Genomic DNA, 16,969 nt, shown 5'->3' on the forward strand with positions numbered 1-16,969 from the left:
GAGAACGTTGACTTAAGACTTCCATGTTCAAAGCCTGCACGCTGCATGCAGGTGACGACACTAACTGCTGGTTCCCATCACTCAGCTCCTGTTCATGGTAGCAGAAGCAGACCACTGCAGCACCCTGGCCCTGTTTCTGGGTAGTGCACCAGGATTTTTCCCACCTTGGAACCTCTGAGCTCTGCAAACAGTGGCCAATTACCCTTCATCATTTGGGTCTTCAGAGAGGCCCTTTAGACTTTCCTGCATAATCAGAGCACCCCTGTCCCCTCTACTCACCATCAGACTGGTCTGTTCTCTTTGAGGCTCTGACTGCAATTATAGTCATTTGTTGTAACATATTTCATCATTCCTATCAGACTTCACTGGTTCAGGGGCCTATCTGCCTTGTCCATGCTAACGTTCCCAGGACGGGCACAATGGCAACGTTGGCTTGGAAGCTATTTGTTAATGAACTAAAGGAAAAAATCATCCAAGGACCCTTGACAAAGCACAGACGAGCAGCACATGGCAGGTCAGAACCAGGAAGTTCCTGAAGAAAATCATCAAGCAGAAGTACAATTTCCAACCAAGACATCCATGTGGGGCAGTAATGGGTTACAGCGTGTCACTCAGAAAGGCATGTACCCCCACAATGGGACGGTGACTGAATAAATGCCTGAGATTGCTGGGGCAGAATCATTGAGATGGCCTAAGTACACTACTTAACAGAGAGGGACAGAAGGGTCTAACAAAAGGTTAAAATAACTTATTAAATGGAAGGTTCGGAGACTGGAAACCAAGCTTCTCTCTTTTTTTTTCTCTACAATTACCAAATATAAAACCCTGCATACAAAATCTTCTATTTTAAGGTTTTCTAAATAACATTTGCGAGTGTTCTGTACCCAGGGTAAATATTTGCTGGGCATTTAAGGCTCACGTCAGAGTGCTTATCTAAATCGCTATTTCGTCTGCTCCTAGGAGGAAAATTCTGCCTTCACCTCAAGCTTCTCACCCTGCCTGGGAACCTACAGCCACCAGCCTCCCCTAGGGCCCAGCCTGCCTATGCCTGCCCATGACAGGAGTGGCAGCCCGGCTCTTCCAACAGCCTTCTCCTGCAAGGCTATTTCTATCCACATCAACTGCACTCTCCCTTAATGAAAGGTGAGGGTGTGGAGGAACAGGCCAGTGTTTTGCCCATGCTGAGGTACCACATCACAGCAGCTCTGCCAGGCTAGAGGAATATTCAGGCAAGTTCATGAAACAGAAGGCAAGGCTGCATCTTGCAATAAGTGAGAAATCAAGTTGGCACCTACTGCATGATGGGGTCACTTTATTTCGCATGCAAAGCCAGGAGCTGTTACGCAACTCGGGATGCCAAATTCAAGTGTCCTTGGAGGCCTTGGGGCAGCAGCCACCAAGTATGAGATAACGCTTTGCCAAGTCTGTCCTGGACAGCTCAGAGGACATGCACAGGGACCGTTACTCTTCCTTGGATGCCATGCAATGTAGGCTTTTTTAGGAAGGCTTTGTTGTTTTTGTTTTTATTTTTGTATTGGTGGTGGTGGAGACTCAAAAGATGCATTTACCTATTTGAAAGGCAGAGTTACAGAGAAGGAGAGAAAAAGAATCAGAAAAAGCATTTCCATCAGGGACACTGAAGTCAAGTCTGTGCCAGGAGACTGTGCCAGTCTGTGCCAGACTGATGCCAGGAGCAAAGAACTCCCATCTCCCACATGGCGGCAGGGAGTCAGTGCTTGAGTCATCTTCTATCACTTTCCTGGGCATATTAGCCGGGAGCTGGACAGCAGGCCGAGTAGCAGGACCTCAAACAGGTACTCTGACATGGGATGCTGGTGTTATAAAAGAAGGCTGTACGTGCTGTACCCCAACATCAGCCCCTCCCTTTTGATTCTTAGTAAGAAGTTCTGAGCTGGCAGGTCCCTCCACATCAACACATCTCACAACACACAGTTGGTCTTGACACTGACTCTCACAGTAGGCACCATCTACTTTTCACAACCTGAGAGGTGAAGCAAGAAAACGACTTGCCTATGCCACAAAATGATGAAGCCAAAGTCAGACCCAGATCTGACTCCAGATCCACACTACTCCACTACACCTCTGCTACCATGCTGCCTCCACGTTTCCCAGGCTCACGTGAGCGGGGGCACACATTTGGGTGATGGCGAGGTGGGACTGCCCAGCCGACAGCTTGCTGGATATGTTCTAAATGAGGGCTCCTTGATGCTGAGCAATCACAGACCACAGAACGCAGGAACTTCAGGGGTGAGGAGCGCCAGCACCTTGGTGGAAGTTAAAAACTACACACATTCCGAAGCCCCCACAGGCCAGCTGGGGAAGGTGGTGAACACACTTAACCAGGGCCGGCACTTTTTTTTTCCTATGTTTTTCTAAAGCAATAGAGATGTTGGTTTTTGATTGTCAAATGAAAAACAGTTGGGGTCAGCATTGTGGCACAGCCTGTGATGCCAGCATCCCAAATGAAATCCGGGTCAATTCCCAGTTGTTTCACCTCCAATGCAGCTCCCTGCTAATGTGTCAGGGAAGGCACCAGAAGATGAGCCAAGCACAGGGACAAGCACACGGGAGACCCAGCTGCAGCTTTGGGCTCCCAGCTTCAACCAGGTCCAGGCCCAGCCACAGCAGCTATTTGGCGAGTGAATCAGCAGATAAAGATCTATTTCTCTCTGCAATTCTGTCTTTCAAATAAATAGATAAATAAATAGATTTTTAAAAAATACAAAATGATTAGATCAAAGGTTGCTGAGAATCCATCTTTTGCTTAGCTGCTTTTGTTCTTGACCCATCCCTCAAAACAACAAGGCAACAGGCAAGACAGCGTGCAAGAAGCTGTCTTTGCAAGTGGGTAGACAAACTTGGCTCAAATTCAGGCTCTAGGCCCAAGTAGCTGTACAGCTTCAGGTAGCCAGATCACTTCTCTGTTGATTTCCTTTTATGTCAAAAATGAATAACACCTTCACCTCCATCACAAAATAACAACCAGGGCTTCTGTGGGAGTTAGACACCACAGAGTAGGGAAGTATCTTATACCCTCCTAATGGGCACCCAGCAGAAAGTAAATTTCACAAGGGACGCTCTTACACCTGCTCTCTGCAGCCACAGCCAGCTCTGCCTCTGATCCCAAGCTAGATCCTGTGGCAGAAATAGTGCGGGAGAATCACTACAGCCATACCCTGAGGCTGGCAGAAGACCCTGGTGCTCCATACACACATGTCCACCTTCCCCAGAGGGAACCTTATTACAGCAAGAGTGAACCAGAGGTACATCCCTAGCTAGCGTCCCTCTCCCCAGCCAGCCAGGTTTCAAGACAGGGCTGCCGCTAAGTCCAAAAAGGAAGTAATGTCCGGGCAATGCCCTTCTAGGAGAGGATTCTGGAAGGATCTCCAGTGCAAACAAAGGGGACTGAGATAAATGGGTGACCCTCACAAATTCTGACCCTCACATGACCCCATGCGCAAGATCTAGGGGCAATAAGTTCACAGTCTCAGCCAAGTGACACAGCCACCAACAGCTGTGGAATGTCAGGAGCAAGGCGCCTGGGTTAAGCCACCCCTCCTCCACCACTCGAAGAAGGCATAAAGCATACACATTGTTGGGCCTCTGCCTCTTTCTGCTTTGCTTCTGAGGAGCAAATGTCGACAAGATATAGGATACACTGCTCTGTCTGCCACCCAAACGCATGCAACATAATTTTAGATGAAGCTACACCCGCTTAATTGTGATGCATTAAGTATTATGTTCATTGTTTCTGAAACAGAGTAGAAATGAATAATTTATTTCAGTCAAAGGAAACTCTTGAATATGAAATGCCTCATCTTTTAAAATTACAATTTGGAAGACAAGAATGAAAAAATACTCATAGTCAGTGAACCTCATACTGCTAATAGAAAACAATGCTTCAACTGTTTTTACTTTGTTTGCAAACATTATATTTTTTAAGCATTCCTGAGAATAATCAGGGAGGAAAAAAATAAGTTTCCACAGTGCTTACATCCGGCCAGCAGATGCAACGTTGATTTTCCACGCTGGTGAAGACATCCGTTTCCCACAGACATTCCTTGGCTTACCTGGAATCTCCTCCCCTCATCCCGTTTCTCTAGTCTCTGCCATTTCCTTCCAGAACTTTCTTTCCTACACCTTACTTCTCTTCTCTCCTCCATTTTCTCACTCCCATGCGTTTCACTGGCCTGGGTGTATGCCTGGCTCACCAACCTCCCTCCCACCCTCAACGACTGGCACAGGGAACATGAGACACCTGTACCTAGACAGCCTGTAATCAAAGCTACTTACTGAATGGAAGTGGTGATTGGCATTTCAGGTATGGACCACTGGGCTTTATTTCCTTCTTATTTTGCCAGAGCAGAAAAAACCTACCTACATCGAAACAGTTTACTCTGTTTCCTGCTAATAAAAGAAGGGAAGGGGAGAAGGAAGTGAATTAGAACACATATAAAAGGGAGATGCTTGCCCTACTCACCTCCCACTGCCCAAAGCAGGCCAGAAGTGTCCCAAAAGGCTACACATTGTCTACATGTTACCTCCAACAACCGTATAGATTGGATACTGTTACCTCACCTACACAAAGAGTACAGGAATACTGGGACTTTCACTTCACCTGTTTTATAATGGCTATTAAGTGCTGGAATATGAAATTCAACACCAAGATCCCTGACCTCTGGGCCCTCCCACGTGGCCTGATTTCCTTGGTGCATCAGAACCTCATCCCTGGCCCCTGCCCATCCCTGCACCAAGCTCTGGAACCAGCACAGGTGCTGCCTGGTTGCCTTCTTGTCCAGTGATGCTCCCTGGCTCTGGATGTCTTCATCCTAGGCAAAAAGGGGAACTCTCCCTCTGCCCAGCCCAACCCCACCAAGGCCATAAAAACAGTGTCAGGAGTTAAGGAAAGGCCAGGCAGGGAGGGCTCAGCAGCTTGGAGGAAGCAGCTCTGCAGGGCGGTAATTACTGGCTGAGGTCCCAGGAGCCCTCCCTCCTCATCCTGCCCTCACCAGGCATGCCCTGGGGTTAGCGGGCATCGCTTTCAATTAAGACAACTCCCTGCACTGAGAACATTCGCGTTGTTATGCAGACACCCTTACGAAATGTTCTCAATCAAGTGCAGAATTTGGCCTAGACACAATAGCCAAGGGAGACAGAAGACTGGGGAGCCAGATGAAAAAAAACAGTAAACAGAAAACAAGTGGAAAAACAAGTGTGTGTGTGTGTGTGTGTGTGTGTGTGTGTGTGTGTGTGACTGGACAGGAGGAAAGCCCTGGCCTGCAGGGTCAACCAGCCCAAGCCACTGTCCTCCCCATCCCCCATAAGAAAACAGAAATCCACGCTGAGTCCAGGACAGAGAGCAGTGTAGGGTTCAGGGCCATTCAAAAAGGCAGGTCACAGCCAACTGTCCACATTGGGCAGTGCCCACCAGGGAAGGCTTCTTCAACAGCCCCATCACTCAAGGTCTACAGGGTCCCAGTAAACTTGGTCAGAAACCTCCTTTTTCTTACCACAAGGCAACTGGCCTCCTAGGATCCAAGCCTGCCAGGACCTGATTCCAGATGACTCCACCTCCGGCAGTCCTGTCAGCTAACTCTGAGCTCTGCAGCTACCTTCAGCTCCCACCTGCCAGGCACCTGCCTTCCAGACACCCAGGGTAGGCAGTCTCAGGGACAACTGCCCAAGTATGGCGAGCTGCACTTGACCTTCACATTCTGCAGCCTTGGACAGCTTTTCTCACAGACAAGCTTCCCCTGCCCCTGGGAGCTGGGGCCCACAGTAGGGCGTTCCCAGTCTTAGTTTTTTGCAGCAGACACCCTTATGTGGCTCTCCTGTCTAGAAGCTTCTAGAACCTCCATGTGTGCTCTCATGACACAAGCGTATATTAAGGTGAATTTGTCTGGAATTTATAAAATGGTGATTTCATAGGATTTGGCCTAAAAAAATCCCAGCAGTGCTAAAATGTTTAGCCACCCCTATTCCCTTGGTTCACTAACACAGAGACCAAACCCAAGGGTGGCAAATCTGCCTCTCTGCCCAACTTTCCACCCACCCTCCTCATCCCTGGCACTCACTGCCCACAGCCTAACATTAGGATCCTGGATGCCCTATACCCTTACTAAAGATGTTATCTCATCCTACAATATCCTCCCTTACCATCTCTGTTTACCAAATCTCTCCATAAAACCCAGCTCAAAGCCTTCCTTCTGCAGGTCTTCTCCAACCCACAACTACCACAGGTCATTTCCTTTCTATAGCCACAGCTAGGCTTCATGCAGAGTTGTACTCATCTGCCATAACTTTTTTTTTTTTTACTTCTGTCCCTAAAGCAAGAAAGAGCATTGTTGGAAGGCACCAACAGGGTCCTGTTGATCTCTGAGTCATCTAGCCCTCCCACTGTGCACATAGCACATTCTCAAGAAATAATCTGAGGATCTTAGCAAGAATGAAATTGTGTCACATAGAAAAAGTAAAAAAAAGAACGGAGAGATCACAGAAGTTGACCAATTCTTCTCTTCATTCTAAGATAAACATATAAAACATAGATGAGGTATAATGTTATGTTCCATGTATTACGCATTTCACATTCATATGTGATATCACTGAACTAAACATGCCTACCAAGCCTTCTTGCAGAACATGGCCCTAACATATAAGGGACATTTCTCTTGTTGTGTAGGAGGACACCCCAAGGGCACCACAGCGTGTGTTACAGAGCCAGACTTTCAGATGAGAATGCCAGTTCCTCCACTCCCGGGGTGAGTGCCCCCAGACAAGTTTCCAGGTCCACCTTCACTTTCCTTCTGCACTACGCAGGGATAAGAGGAGAAGCTGAATGCCTCTCCCAGCTGCTGATCCATCCTGGTCACTGCCATGCAAACGCCACCTGCCATTCCTAAGGTTAGCAGATGATAGTGGCTCCACTGGGGGCTCTGGAATTCAGGGATTTCCTAGACTCTTCCTCATCAAGAGTTTATTTGAAACTCATAGTAGCAGAGATCAATGAAACATTTCATAAACATGGGCTTTAAGAAACCTGCTGGCTTATTCTTACAAAGAATGTAATCAATACTTATTTTCATACATTATTAACCATACACAAAACAGTAATGTGCAAAGGCCAACCAGTCAGCCTGGTGCTTCTCAGACAATTCAAGGGGCGTAAGGAGGAGCAGTGGCAGCATGCTGGAAGACAAATGAACAGCATAGTAGGTCACCTGAAACTGGGCCTAAACTAGGTATTCCTTTCTTTCCCACCGAATAACACTATTTATATGACAACATGACAAAATAAAAAAAATGGCCTAAGGCATTCTGTTCTAGTTTAGAAGCCTTTCCATCTCATACTGAAATGAAAAGAGATACAATCCAGAAATTGCTTCTTTGGTTAATATTTCTGCAGTTCCACAGGAATGATCTTAATAGTGTGTGTGTTCTGGATTTTGGTTGTCAATTAAGAAAGCAGGGCTAAACAATAAAATAATAAGTATCAGTTTACAATTCAGCTCTAAAGGCCCACTGACAAACAGCGTTTTATGAAGATGGAAGACTGAGAGGGAGTGGCTGAATCCAGGCAGGACAGAGGAGACCAGACATTTCTTTCTTGGTAAAGGACCCCAGTGTGTGAACGCAGCAGGGACACAGGAACAACAGGAACAACAGGAGCTCTCTTAAACATCAGCTGTGTGGTTCAGAGAAAGTGACTCGACCTCTCTGAAATCAAAAGGCAAAAGATCTAGCTTTAGCGTGGAGGGGGCCAGAAGGAAATACTGTCTACACACAGGCCGTTCAGTGTGGAACACACAGAAGGGGCTCCATGGAGGGACCCCACTACTCCTCACTGGCCTCCCTCTTTAATCAGACCGCACGATTGGAGAAGACCCAGTGTGTTCGACCAAAAATAGGCCATTTGACCAAATGATTAAAAGTCTGTCGTATGCTAATGATTGGACTGGGTGGACCTTCGGCCAATTTAGTAGGAGTAAATTGCAATTGATTTTCGAAGAAATTGCTTGTTCTCATGCCTTCCTCAGCTGTGTCATAGTCGCTCACACACAGCTGCCTTTGTCACAGCCAGGATCGACTGCAACACATGTCAAAGAAGATCATTCAGAAGCAAAATATTTGATGTTACAGACATCCACACTTAGACACATCATAAACGCCAGCACTCTCGAGCAGGTAGACACATAACATATCTAAATCAGTGTGTAGGAGTGTGTGTGCATGTTTATATAGACATTCTCGAGGATCTGTATTTAGAAACCACTCTGCTTCTGCCACTGTACCCTTCTATATGTTTTGCAAATCTGTCCGTGGTAGCAAAGCAGCCCTGAGTCATTTTTATTTTTACAACAACCTACTATTTGAAGAAAGATCATAAAAGAGCACACCCCTAAAATCTCTTCTCCAAACATAGCAGCCCTGGCCATGTAAATCCTAGAGATGAAAAGAAAATGGTTACAAGATCACAGAAGATAAAAATCCCTAATAATAAAGGTTAACAATGGCTGCCTTCACCCCTAATTTCTGATTCGGTGATAGAGCCTCTTAGAACATTAATTAGAATGGGAACAGAGATGAAAGAAATGCCCAGGGGGACATAATAAATTAGCTCCTTATGCAAATCACCCATTCGTTTTCACTACTGACCCAGCCAGTTGAGTCTCTAAATTACAGGAAGTGGTTAGCTTCTGTAACAAAGAAAAAAAAATTCCAGATCCAAGATTAATTTTTTTTAATCTGAGGATTGGGAGGCTTAAAGCAACAAATATGCTCTCATTTTTCCTTGCAGACAACTCTGAAGGGGACCGAAAGGATATGAAAATGAATGTTCCCACGGCTGGTCCCTGTTGCCAGGTACCAATTCACGAACGCTTGTTCCAAGACAATGGACAACTACAGGCTTAACCCAAAGCTGAAGTTGGAGGTTCTGCCTCTCACCTCAACTGCAGAGCATCCATGTGTTCTAGACCAGAGGGCACCCAGATGTGTCAGCTGGCAGGAGGTGGGCCCTGGCCAGGATCCGGACAATTTCAAATATCCATTGAAAAATAAGCACACACCTAATTTCACTTGTCATCACTGTCCTAGACAATTTATATTCATTCACCTGTCTTATAAATTTACAGAAGTCTCAGTTTTCTTATCTGTAAAATAGGGGATTGAACATGACCTCCAAAAGTCCTACTGCATCTACAGTGATTTTATTTATTGCTCAACAGAAAACACAGCACTTCTGACCACTTGGTTCATTTAAATATAATTGTATGGCATGTGGTTCATCCATTGCATTTACTCCACACTTTTTCATTCCTATTCCCAGTTTACCCTTTTCTCTTTTTTTCCATTTATAGTTTTAAAGCTTTATCTTATTCCATGTGTTCAAATAAGATGCCTTAAATGCAGGCTAGTTCAAAGTAAGGCAGACACTGAATAAGAGATGCTTTATGCATTCTATCAATAGGAGCTATATATGTGCGTATTACAAGTTTCCTTGGCATGAAGGAAATACCAGAAACAAAGCAGTAAGTCCCAGGTTAACATAAGATTCAATATACAAAACTTTCCAGAAGGGAGGATGATTCTAGTCCAACGCTTTTCACACAATGGGTAGAGCAGACACTAGTTCAAGGTTACCCGAAAGTTCAGGGCAAAGTTTGAAATGGAACACAGGGCTCCTGACTCCTGAACTAAGATTTCCCATAACCATATAATCCCTGAGAATCTTGTTTTGTGTCCCAGAGAGCAAAAGCCGGACATCCTTTGAAAAGCACAAGCTTCAACAGCAGAAAAATCAAGAGATGGCAGAAAGAAACACTTAAGAGGAATGAGGACAGACATACGGGCTATAAATAATTTTGCAGCTTGTAACAATCTTCAGTTCATGCAATTACCTGTCACTCACCGATGTTTTATCTCCCATCTTCTAGTAACAGGACCTACAGAAACTCTACACAAAAACAGTCCTCTCCACCTTCACACCCTCCACTGGGACATTCAGGCCTGGCCCAGAAGTATGCAGATACAACAAATCCTATGCTACTTCATTCATGAAACTTCTTGAGGTTAACATTTAACCTAAATAATAAAATGTTGCCTTCAGAGGAAGTGGCCAGTAATACAAAGACTCGGCTTATCTGGGCCATCAACAGGTTAGAAAAAAAAAAGCAAATGCGTATAAAGTATGATTGTGTTTTTTGTTTAAATATGTATATATGTAATACTGATAAACCAGTTTTGTGTAAAAGATGCAAGGTGTGTGTGGAGTAGTTCTCTTGAGGTGGGAGGGTCCTGAACGAGCGCAATTTCCCTGCCTGTTTTACTTTTGTAATTTCCTACTGCTTTCCAATAAAAATGGCTCACCGGGGGGGCGGGGGAGAGAGAATAAAAACCAAAAGTAGTGGTCTGTGAAAGTGAAATGTAAGTGTGCTTAGCAGAGCCTTTGGAGGCGAAAGCGTCTCCGGGGTTTAAGGCATGCCCTTCACAGGGAGCAGTAATTCTTCCCGCTATGAGGGGCGTCGCCAAGAAGATTTATGGGGAGAGGTTAGAGGAACGGGAATCAGTCAAGCTGAGAAGGCAAGGCTGCTCACCAGCATCTTAAACACGGAAAGAGCCATCGCCAGCTGCAGCCGACCTGTCTCCCATCACGGAACAGAGCAGGGTCCACAGCACCAAAGGAACTCAGAGCGGGAAGCAGAAAGGGCCTCCCCAAAGACTAAGGCAGGCTCAAGCTGGCTTATTTAGAGGCAGCACTTTCCTCTGGGGCCTTTTAGAGAGGATGGATGTTTCCGAGGTAGTTTATGAGCAGCCTTTCCTTTCCAAGATGTAGAGTGAATTGTTCCACCAGCAAGTTCTACAGGCCCAGGCTCAGAGTGAACAGTCAGCCGACAGTGAACAGCCCTTAGCACAGAGCGGCCGAAGGTTGCGATCTGCCACCACCAAGTCTTCTTCAGGCATTAGGACACAGGTTTTACACAGAACACCTTCAATACACAACCATTTCTAAGGTCGCTGTTTTCATCACCCCATTTTACAACCCAGGAACCTGGGTAGTGGAACGCCAGAGTTTGTGGCTTTACTCCATAGGCATGGAACTGGAAGAGCAGTCGTTCAATCTGTCTCATCTATGACACGAGGTGACGGGGTGAGACAGAGGTCATCAAAGAGCTGGTGAAGAGATGCTGACAGCAAGCAGCACATGCCTACAAGCCACCTAGATACAAAGATGAGTCCTAGCAATGAAGAGCCGAGGTGGAACCAGGAGAAATATGACACAATGGTGGTCAGCAAAAAAAAAACATGTGAAGTTCAGCTGGCAGACAAGGTGAGTAACACTCAGGGAATGGGAAACCCTGTGAAGGTAGCACCTACTTCTGGTAGAGCTGGGGATGGGCCAACCGAGGGAGGGATAACGACCCCACAACTTCCTACTTAGATGAGGAAGCAGATGTTAATGCAATTATACAAGATGCTTCCCATCTTGAATAGACAAAAGAAAGGGTGTAGGGAGGAAAATGGAAAGATAAGATCCGTTTTGGACATGTTGAGTTTGAGGTGAGACACAGCCAAACGAGGCAATCCAAGGCTCATCTGGAAACAATACTGGAATGTCAAATTTATGAGAGGGTAGAGTAGGAGGGAACTCTCTGAGTCATGAGTAGAAGCAGTAGCTGAGGTCCCAGGAATGAGTCAAATTTGTCCAGAGAGCAGGCAGAGAGAAAGGTCACCCTCGGCCTGCTCTCCAACAGTACCACATCATGGGAAAGGTTGCTAAGGCCACCCCCAACCGGTGTGACTCCGGCCAAACTGCTCCCCTCTCTGAAAAAGCAGAAGTGTGGACAGATTTCTAAAGACCCTTCTTCTCTGACATTACACACAGCTCAAGGGACACCTGTGTGGGACCAAGAATGATGGTTGGTTTTGAACAGACACTTTCTACCACAAACAAACACCTGACTTTACAGTGGGGAAGGTAGATATATAAACCGGTTCTCTCCTGTGCTGGGATGTACAGTCACTTCATGTGCAATACAAGGAAGTTCCAAACGGAAGCGTTTGCCTGGGGAAGTCTCAGTGAGATCTTGATTCCAAGAACTGATGGAAGGTTCCCAAGCAAAGGCAAGATCATGTGCAAAGGTCCAGAAAGAACAATGTGCATTAAATGTATAGGGAGATGATTAAGCTCTGGGAGCTTGAGGAGAGTGGTGTGGGGTTTTAAGAAGGAAGGTGAGGCCAGGGCATGTAGGGCCTCCGATGCCATGTTAAGGAGTCTGCCATATGCCATAGCATATAACAGGAAGCCAATGAGGGTTCACAAATATAGGAATGAAACAATCATAAAACTGCTTTTAGAGAGCAGTCCCATACACGCACACCCCTAACAACTGGGATCTGCAACGCTTCCTTTGTCATCACGACTTAACGAGACAGTTTTTGATGTCATTTTAACGCTCATATCTAACAAGTCAACCTCATTCTTTCACATATTTATGCATTTATTTGGAAGGAAGAGCAACAGAGATGGAAACACAGAAATCTTTCACCTTTAGGTCCGTTCCTCAAATGGCCACAGTGGTTGGGGCTGGGCCAAAATAAAGCCAGGATTCCAGAATTTGATCTGGGTCCCACATATGGATGACAGGGGCCGAAGCAACTGGGCCATCCTCCACTGCTTTCCCAGGCACATCAGCAGGGAGCTGGATCTGAAGTGGAGCAGCCAGGACTCAAAAGGCACTTCAATGAGGGATTTCAGATTATAAGTAGCAGCTTAATTTGCTACACCACAAAGCTGACACTGAAATTCTTTTTTTCATAAAACTTTTTAAAAATAGTGACATAAACATGATGATACATCAACAAAGAAATGCTAATCATGGCTAATGATTCATCACATCTTTCAGAAAATGGGTGCAGACTGAAGAGTCTAGGTTTACCATCTCAAGATCCTGATTTCCTAGGAAGGTCCAAGTCTTAGAAAGAAAATGATGGCCAATACCAGAATGCTGGAACTTCTAAAACTCTTCTGTCCCCACAATCTCCCCTTGACACCTGTACACAATAGCTCTGAGTCTACTGGAGAGGACTCTGGCATCTCTTGACTTTGCTTTGCAAAATCCAATCTCCCAATCAATCCTTTGGAAGCTTGGAGCCCTTTTTGTCTCTGGCTGCCCAGGAAACATTCATGTCTCTGGATCCTCCATCTCCAGCCTTTCCTGGCACATATTATGTTTATAAAATTTCTCCCTGTTTTGTTCCCCACCTCCAGAGAGCAGAAAAAAAAATTGCCAACAGCTCCTTCAGCCTTTCAAAGCAATATTTAGTTTTGCCATTCCGTGAGCTTTGAGCAAGAAGCAAAAGGGAGGCAGAAGCAAAGTTAAAGGGCAGAGCTGTGGTTGGAAAGATGCAGATGTTTAACACCACAGCTCAGCTTCTGCCTCAGAGCTTCCAAGAACCCACACAGCTCTGCCCTCCTGGCTCCCTTCTCTGCACCACCTGGCCTTGAACTGGTGCCCATTTTACTTTGGGTGTTTCCACTCAGTCCTCATATTCCAGATTCTTAAAAAGCATGCTGGCAGGGCCAAAGCTGTATCATACTGTGTTAAGCCAGCTCAGCAGGTATCTGCCCATAGGAGCAGCAGTTCGAGTCCTGCCTGTTCCAATTCCCATCTGTCTCCTTGCTAATATACCTGGGAAAGTAGAAAAAAAAAATGGCCCCAGAGTTAGGGTCTCTGCTACCTGCATGGGAGGCCAAATGGAATTCAACTCTCCTTGGTTCTGCCTGGCCAAGCTCTGGCCACTGAGGCCATGTAAGGGGGTGAATTAAGAAGTGAATCAGCAAATAAAGGATCTCTCTGTCTTTCTCTCCACACACACACACACACACACACACACACAATATGCATACACTCAGAGAGGTCAAGGACTTAGCTAAGTGGCTTCCTTGAGGGCCACCCCCACCTCCCAACCTTCCATCTAATCCTCACCGAACTGGTTTTTCCTCCAGCACACACACACACACATTTACCTCCAGGTTCTACCTGATGCTTGTGCCCTTCCTTGTTCCTGCTCAACCACTGACAATCATACCACACAGCCATGCAACTGGCTAACAGCTAAACAGCAGCAAAGATGGCTGAGGGCTTGAGGCATCCAAAGAAAATGGCCAAGTAAGAAAGTCGAATGCAGCCTATTCAGGGGAAGAGCGGACTCATCCTGACTGTGTAGATAAACACACTCTTAACACTGGGCAGAGAAATCCAAATATGGAAACTCCAGCTGCTCCCTCAGCCATAAAAGGCAGAGACCCTATTTTGCCCATGATTTCTTCTGACAGGTTTTCAAGACAGGAGAGATGTTCTGGAAACTCAGTTCAAACCATGAAAATCATTGTTTATCATCCAGCTCCTCTGTCCTTCTCCATTCGACAAAGGCCAATCTGAATAATATGCATTATTCAATAACTGAAAACCTCTCCAGCTCCATTTGGCTTTACTATACTCACTTACGGAACACAGCCCCTGTCAGAGGTCACAGCTCATTAGAGCTGGAGCCTAAATTCAATCCCCTTGAGACACAAAATGGAGCTCCAGACAGGGCCTTCTGGCTCTGGTTAATTCACTTTGACTTCTGGGTTCTTGGCAGGATGGGTCTCACGAATTCAGGATCTATTTGCCATGTAAAGAAATGCAGCTGAGAGGCTCTATAAATGAAGCCGTGAAACATGGTCCATCCAAAGAATGCCCAATGCTCATAAAAGAAATTCCAATGAGAATGACCACAGCATTTCAGCCACAGAAATGAATGGAGGATTGAAGGGGCAACGTGAGAGCACAATGGATGGTTTCTGGAGGTGACCTCAATCTTCCCTCAGAACCACAGACTACTGGGACTGGACATTATTTACTCCAATTGCCTTATTATACCAACAAGCAAAGAGCAGCCCAGAGGGGGGAAAATGAGTTTGCTAAGGATCCCATAGCTCCCAGCAATTCTGGAATTAAAACCCAAATGGCCCTTATTCCTTTCCCACTTCCTCTGTTCCCATTGTCTACTGGAGCTCATACTCTTCCAGACACAACAGAGGAGGAGGAGTAAAAGGCAAGCAGCAGGTAAGAGGCACCACCCCTCGAAAGCACAAGGAAGGTCAAGTTCACCTGCAGAATCCCATGAGCCATCTAGCATCCTAGTTCCTATAGACCTGCTCTCACACAGCGCACTAACGTGCACATCTTTCCTCCACTGTCTAAGCATTTCCCTTAGCAGAATCAGAAAGACAGAACACAGTAGGAGGACGATAGAGGAGTGACTCTTATACTAAACTTGAACTCCTGTCTTATCCCAAAACACACTCATCCACACAAACACACACTCTGTTGAAACAAAAGGCAGCAAACTGAGAAGCAGTGCTTCTCAAGTTTGAGGTGTCTACGAAGATCCCAGCCTTGGGCTCTAAATAAAATGCAGGTGATGACTCAGCAGGTCCGGGGAGGCGCCGATCCTCCACATTTCTGATGAACTCCCAGGCAAGACTATCCTACAAACAGGAGGACCAAACTGCCAGCTGCAATGGGAAGAGATTCCAAGAGAATCAAACAAACCTCGGTTTTGGTTCTGATTCTCCCACTGAGAAGCTCTGTGATCTTGGGCTGGTTTCCTAATGTCATTACGCCTCAATCTCCTCGTCTTTAAAATGGAAATAATAATTATCTAAAAAGCACTTGATGATGATTGTATAAGGTAATGATGCAAAGCTTTTAACACAGTGCCTGGCATATAATAAGAGCTTAATAAATGTCAGCCGCTGGCTGCTTCTAAGATTCATGAGGAGGGAGTATAACTGGCTCAGGGCCAACCAGGACATAGTAGGTACTCTGCGGATATTTGGCCCGTGAATCTGCACATAATACATCTACACACAACATCAGTGCATACATATTTTCTCAGCTCTGTGGCTTTTCTGCAGGCAAACATAAAAAATACCCAATACCAGAAGACACTCACAAGCAACAAGACATCTTCTAGAATCAAATTCAACATTAACCACCATCTCGACCCACTGAAACATATAATCTGTGATAGCTATATACACTTGAGAAAATGTTCTGATTGAAAATAGACGTCAGTCTACAATCTGTATGTCATTAAAAGAAATTACAAGCTTTGCTCATTATTTATGGGCTGTCTGAATACAGATGTTATGCAAAACTTCAGTCTAGAACAAAGTTCACTTCCAAACCCAAAGGAGACAGCAGAGACTAAAACCGTGGGAAGGGAGACAACTATTAAGGGGCCACCAGGACAGGAGCACATTCGCTTTTAACTGTACTTTCCCACTCAGCAAAAAAGAAAAAAATCGGAAAGAGGAGAACTGTTAACAAATGGCAAATCAAAGGCAGACAAGGGATTTCATCCCAAATTCTCCAGCAATCCAAGACTATCCGCAGCCGTCTCATAAAGTGAGTGGGACCCTCTGAACAAGCGCCAGTGCCAGGGAGGCTCAGAGCAAGGTATGCAGTAAGAAGAGAATACGATTGCCACCTAGAGACAAAAGTGGCACTCCCTGTGCAAGAGCTGGCCAATCACATTTTAATGTTGGGGAAAAAAAAACACTGCCAAGTCCCCTCCCTCCAATCCCTTCCAAACCACCACACCACATTACTTCATTTAGAATTACTTTTAAGTCATACAATCATCTCCAGGCATTCTGCCTCTTCATTATCATCATCCTTCTAATTTCCCAGAAACACTGTGCCATTCAACTATCTCCTTCTACACTATTTAGAGCCAAAGAGAATGCAAGCCAATGGATTTCCAGCAGGCAGAAAGACATCAGAGTGGAAGTATAAATCTCCTTACCTGATATGAAAGGAACAACCCGGAATATATCTGACAATCTGCTGTTAACTGGTTCATAAGGGGAATCTTCAAGCAGATCATTTCCTAAAGG

The 16,969-nt window shown here is 45.6% G+C and overlaps 1 protein-coding gene across 2 annotated transcripts in view; it reads right to left on the reverse strand.

The window, feature by feature from the left end:
* GFRA1 (GDNF family receptor alpha 1) overlaps positions 1–16,969 on the reverse strand; it is a 195,513-nt gene that overhangs the window by 174,895 nt on the left and 3,649 nt on the right. For both annotated transcript variants that reach the window (XM_004579794.2, XM_004579795.3), the window contains one exon: positions 16,879–16,962. In XM_004579794.2, the coding sequence (XP_004579851.1) occupies positions 16,879–16,962 (84 nt within the window). The remainder of the gene's footprint in view (positions 1–16,878; positions 16,963–16,969) is intronic.

This window comes from Ochotona princeps, chromosome 13 (assembly GCF_030435755.1).
Source record: "Ochotona princeps isolate mOchPri1 chromosome 13, mOchPri1.hap1, whole genome shotgun sequence".
Classification (NCBI taxonomy): domain Eukaryota; kingdom Metazoa; phylum Chordata; class Mammalia; order Lagomorpha; family Ochotonidae; genus Ochotona; species Ochotona princeps.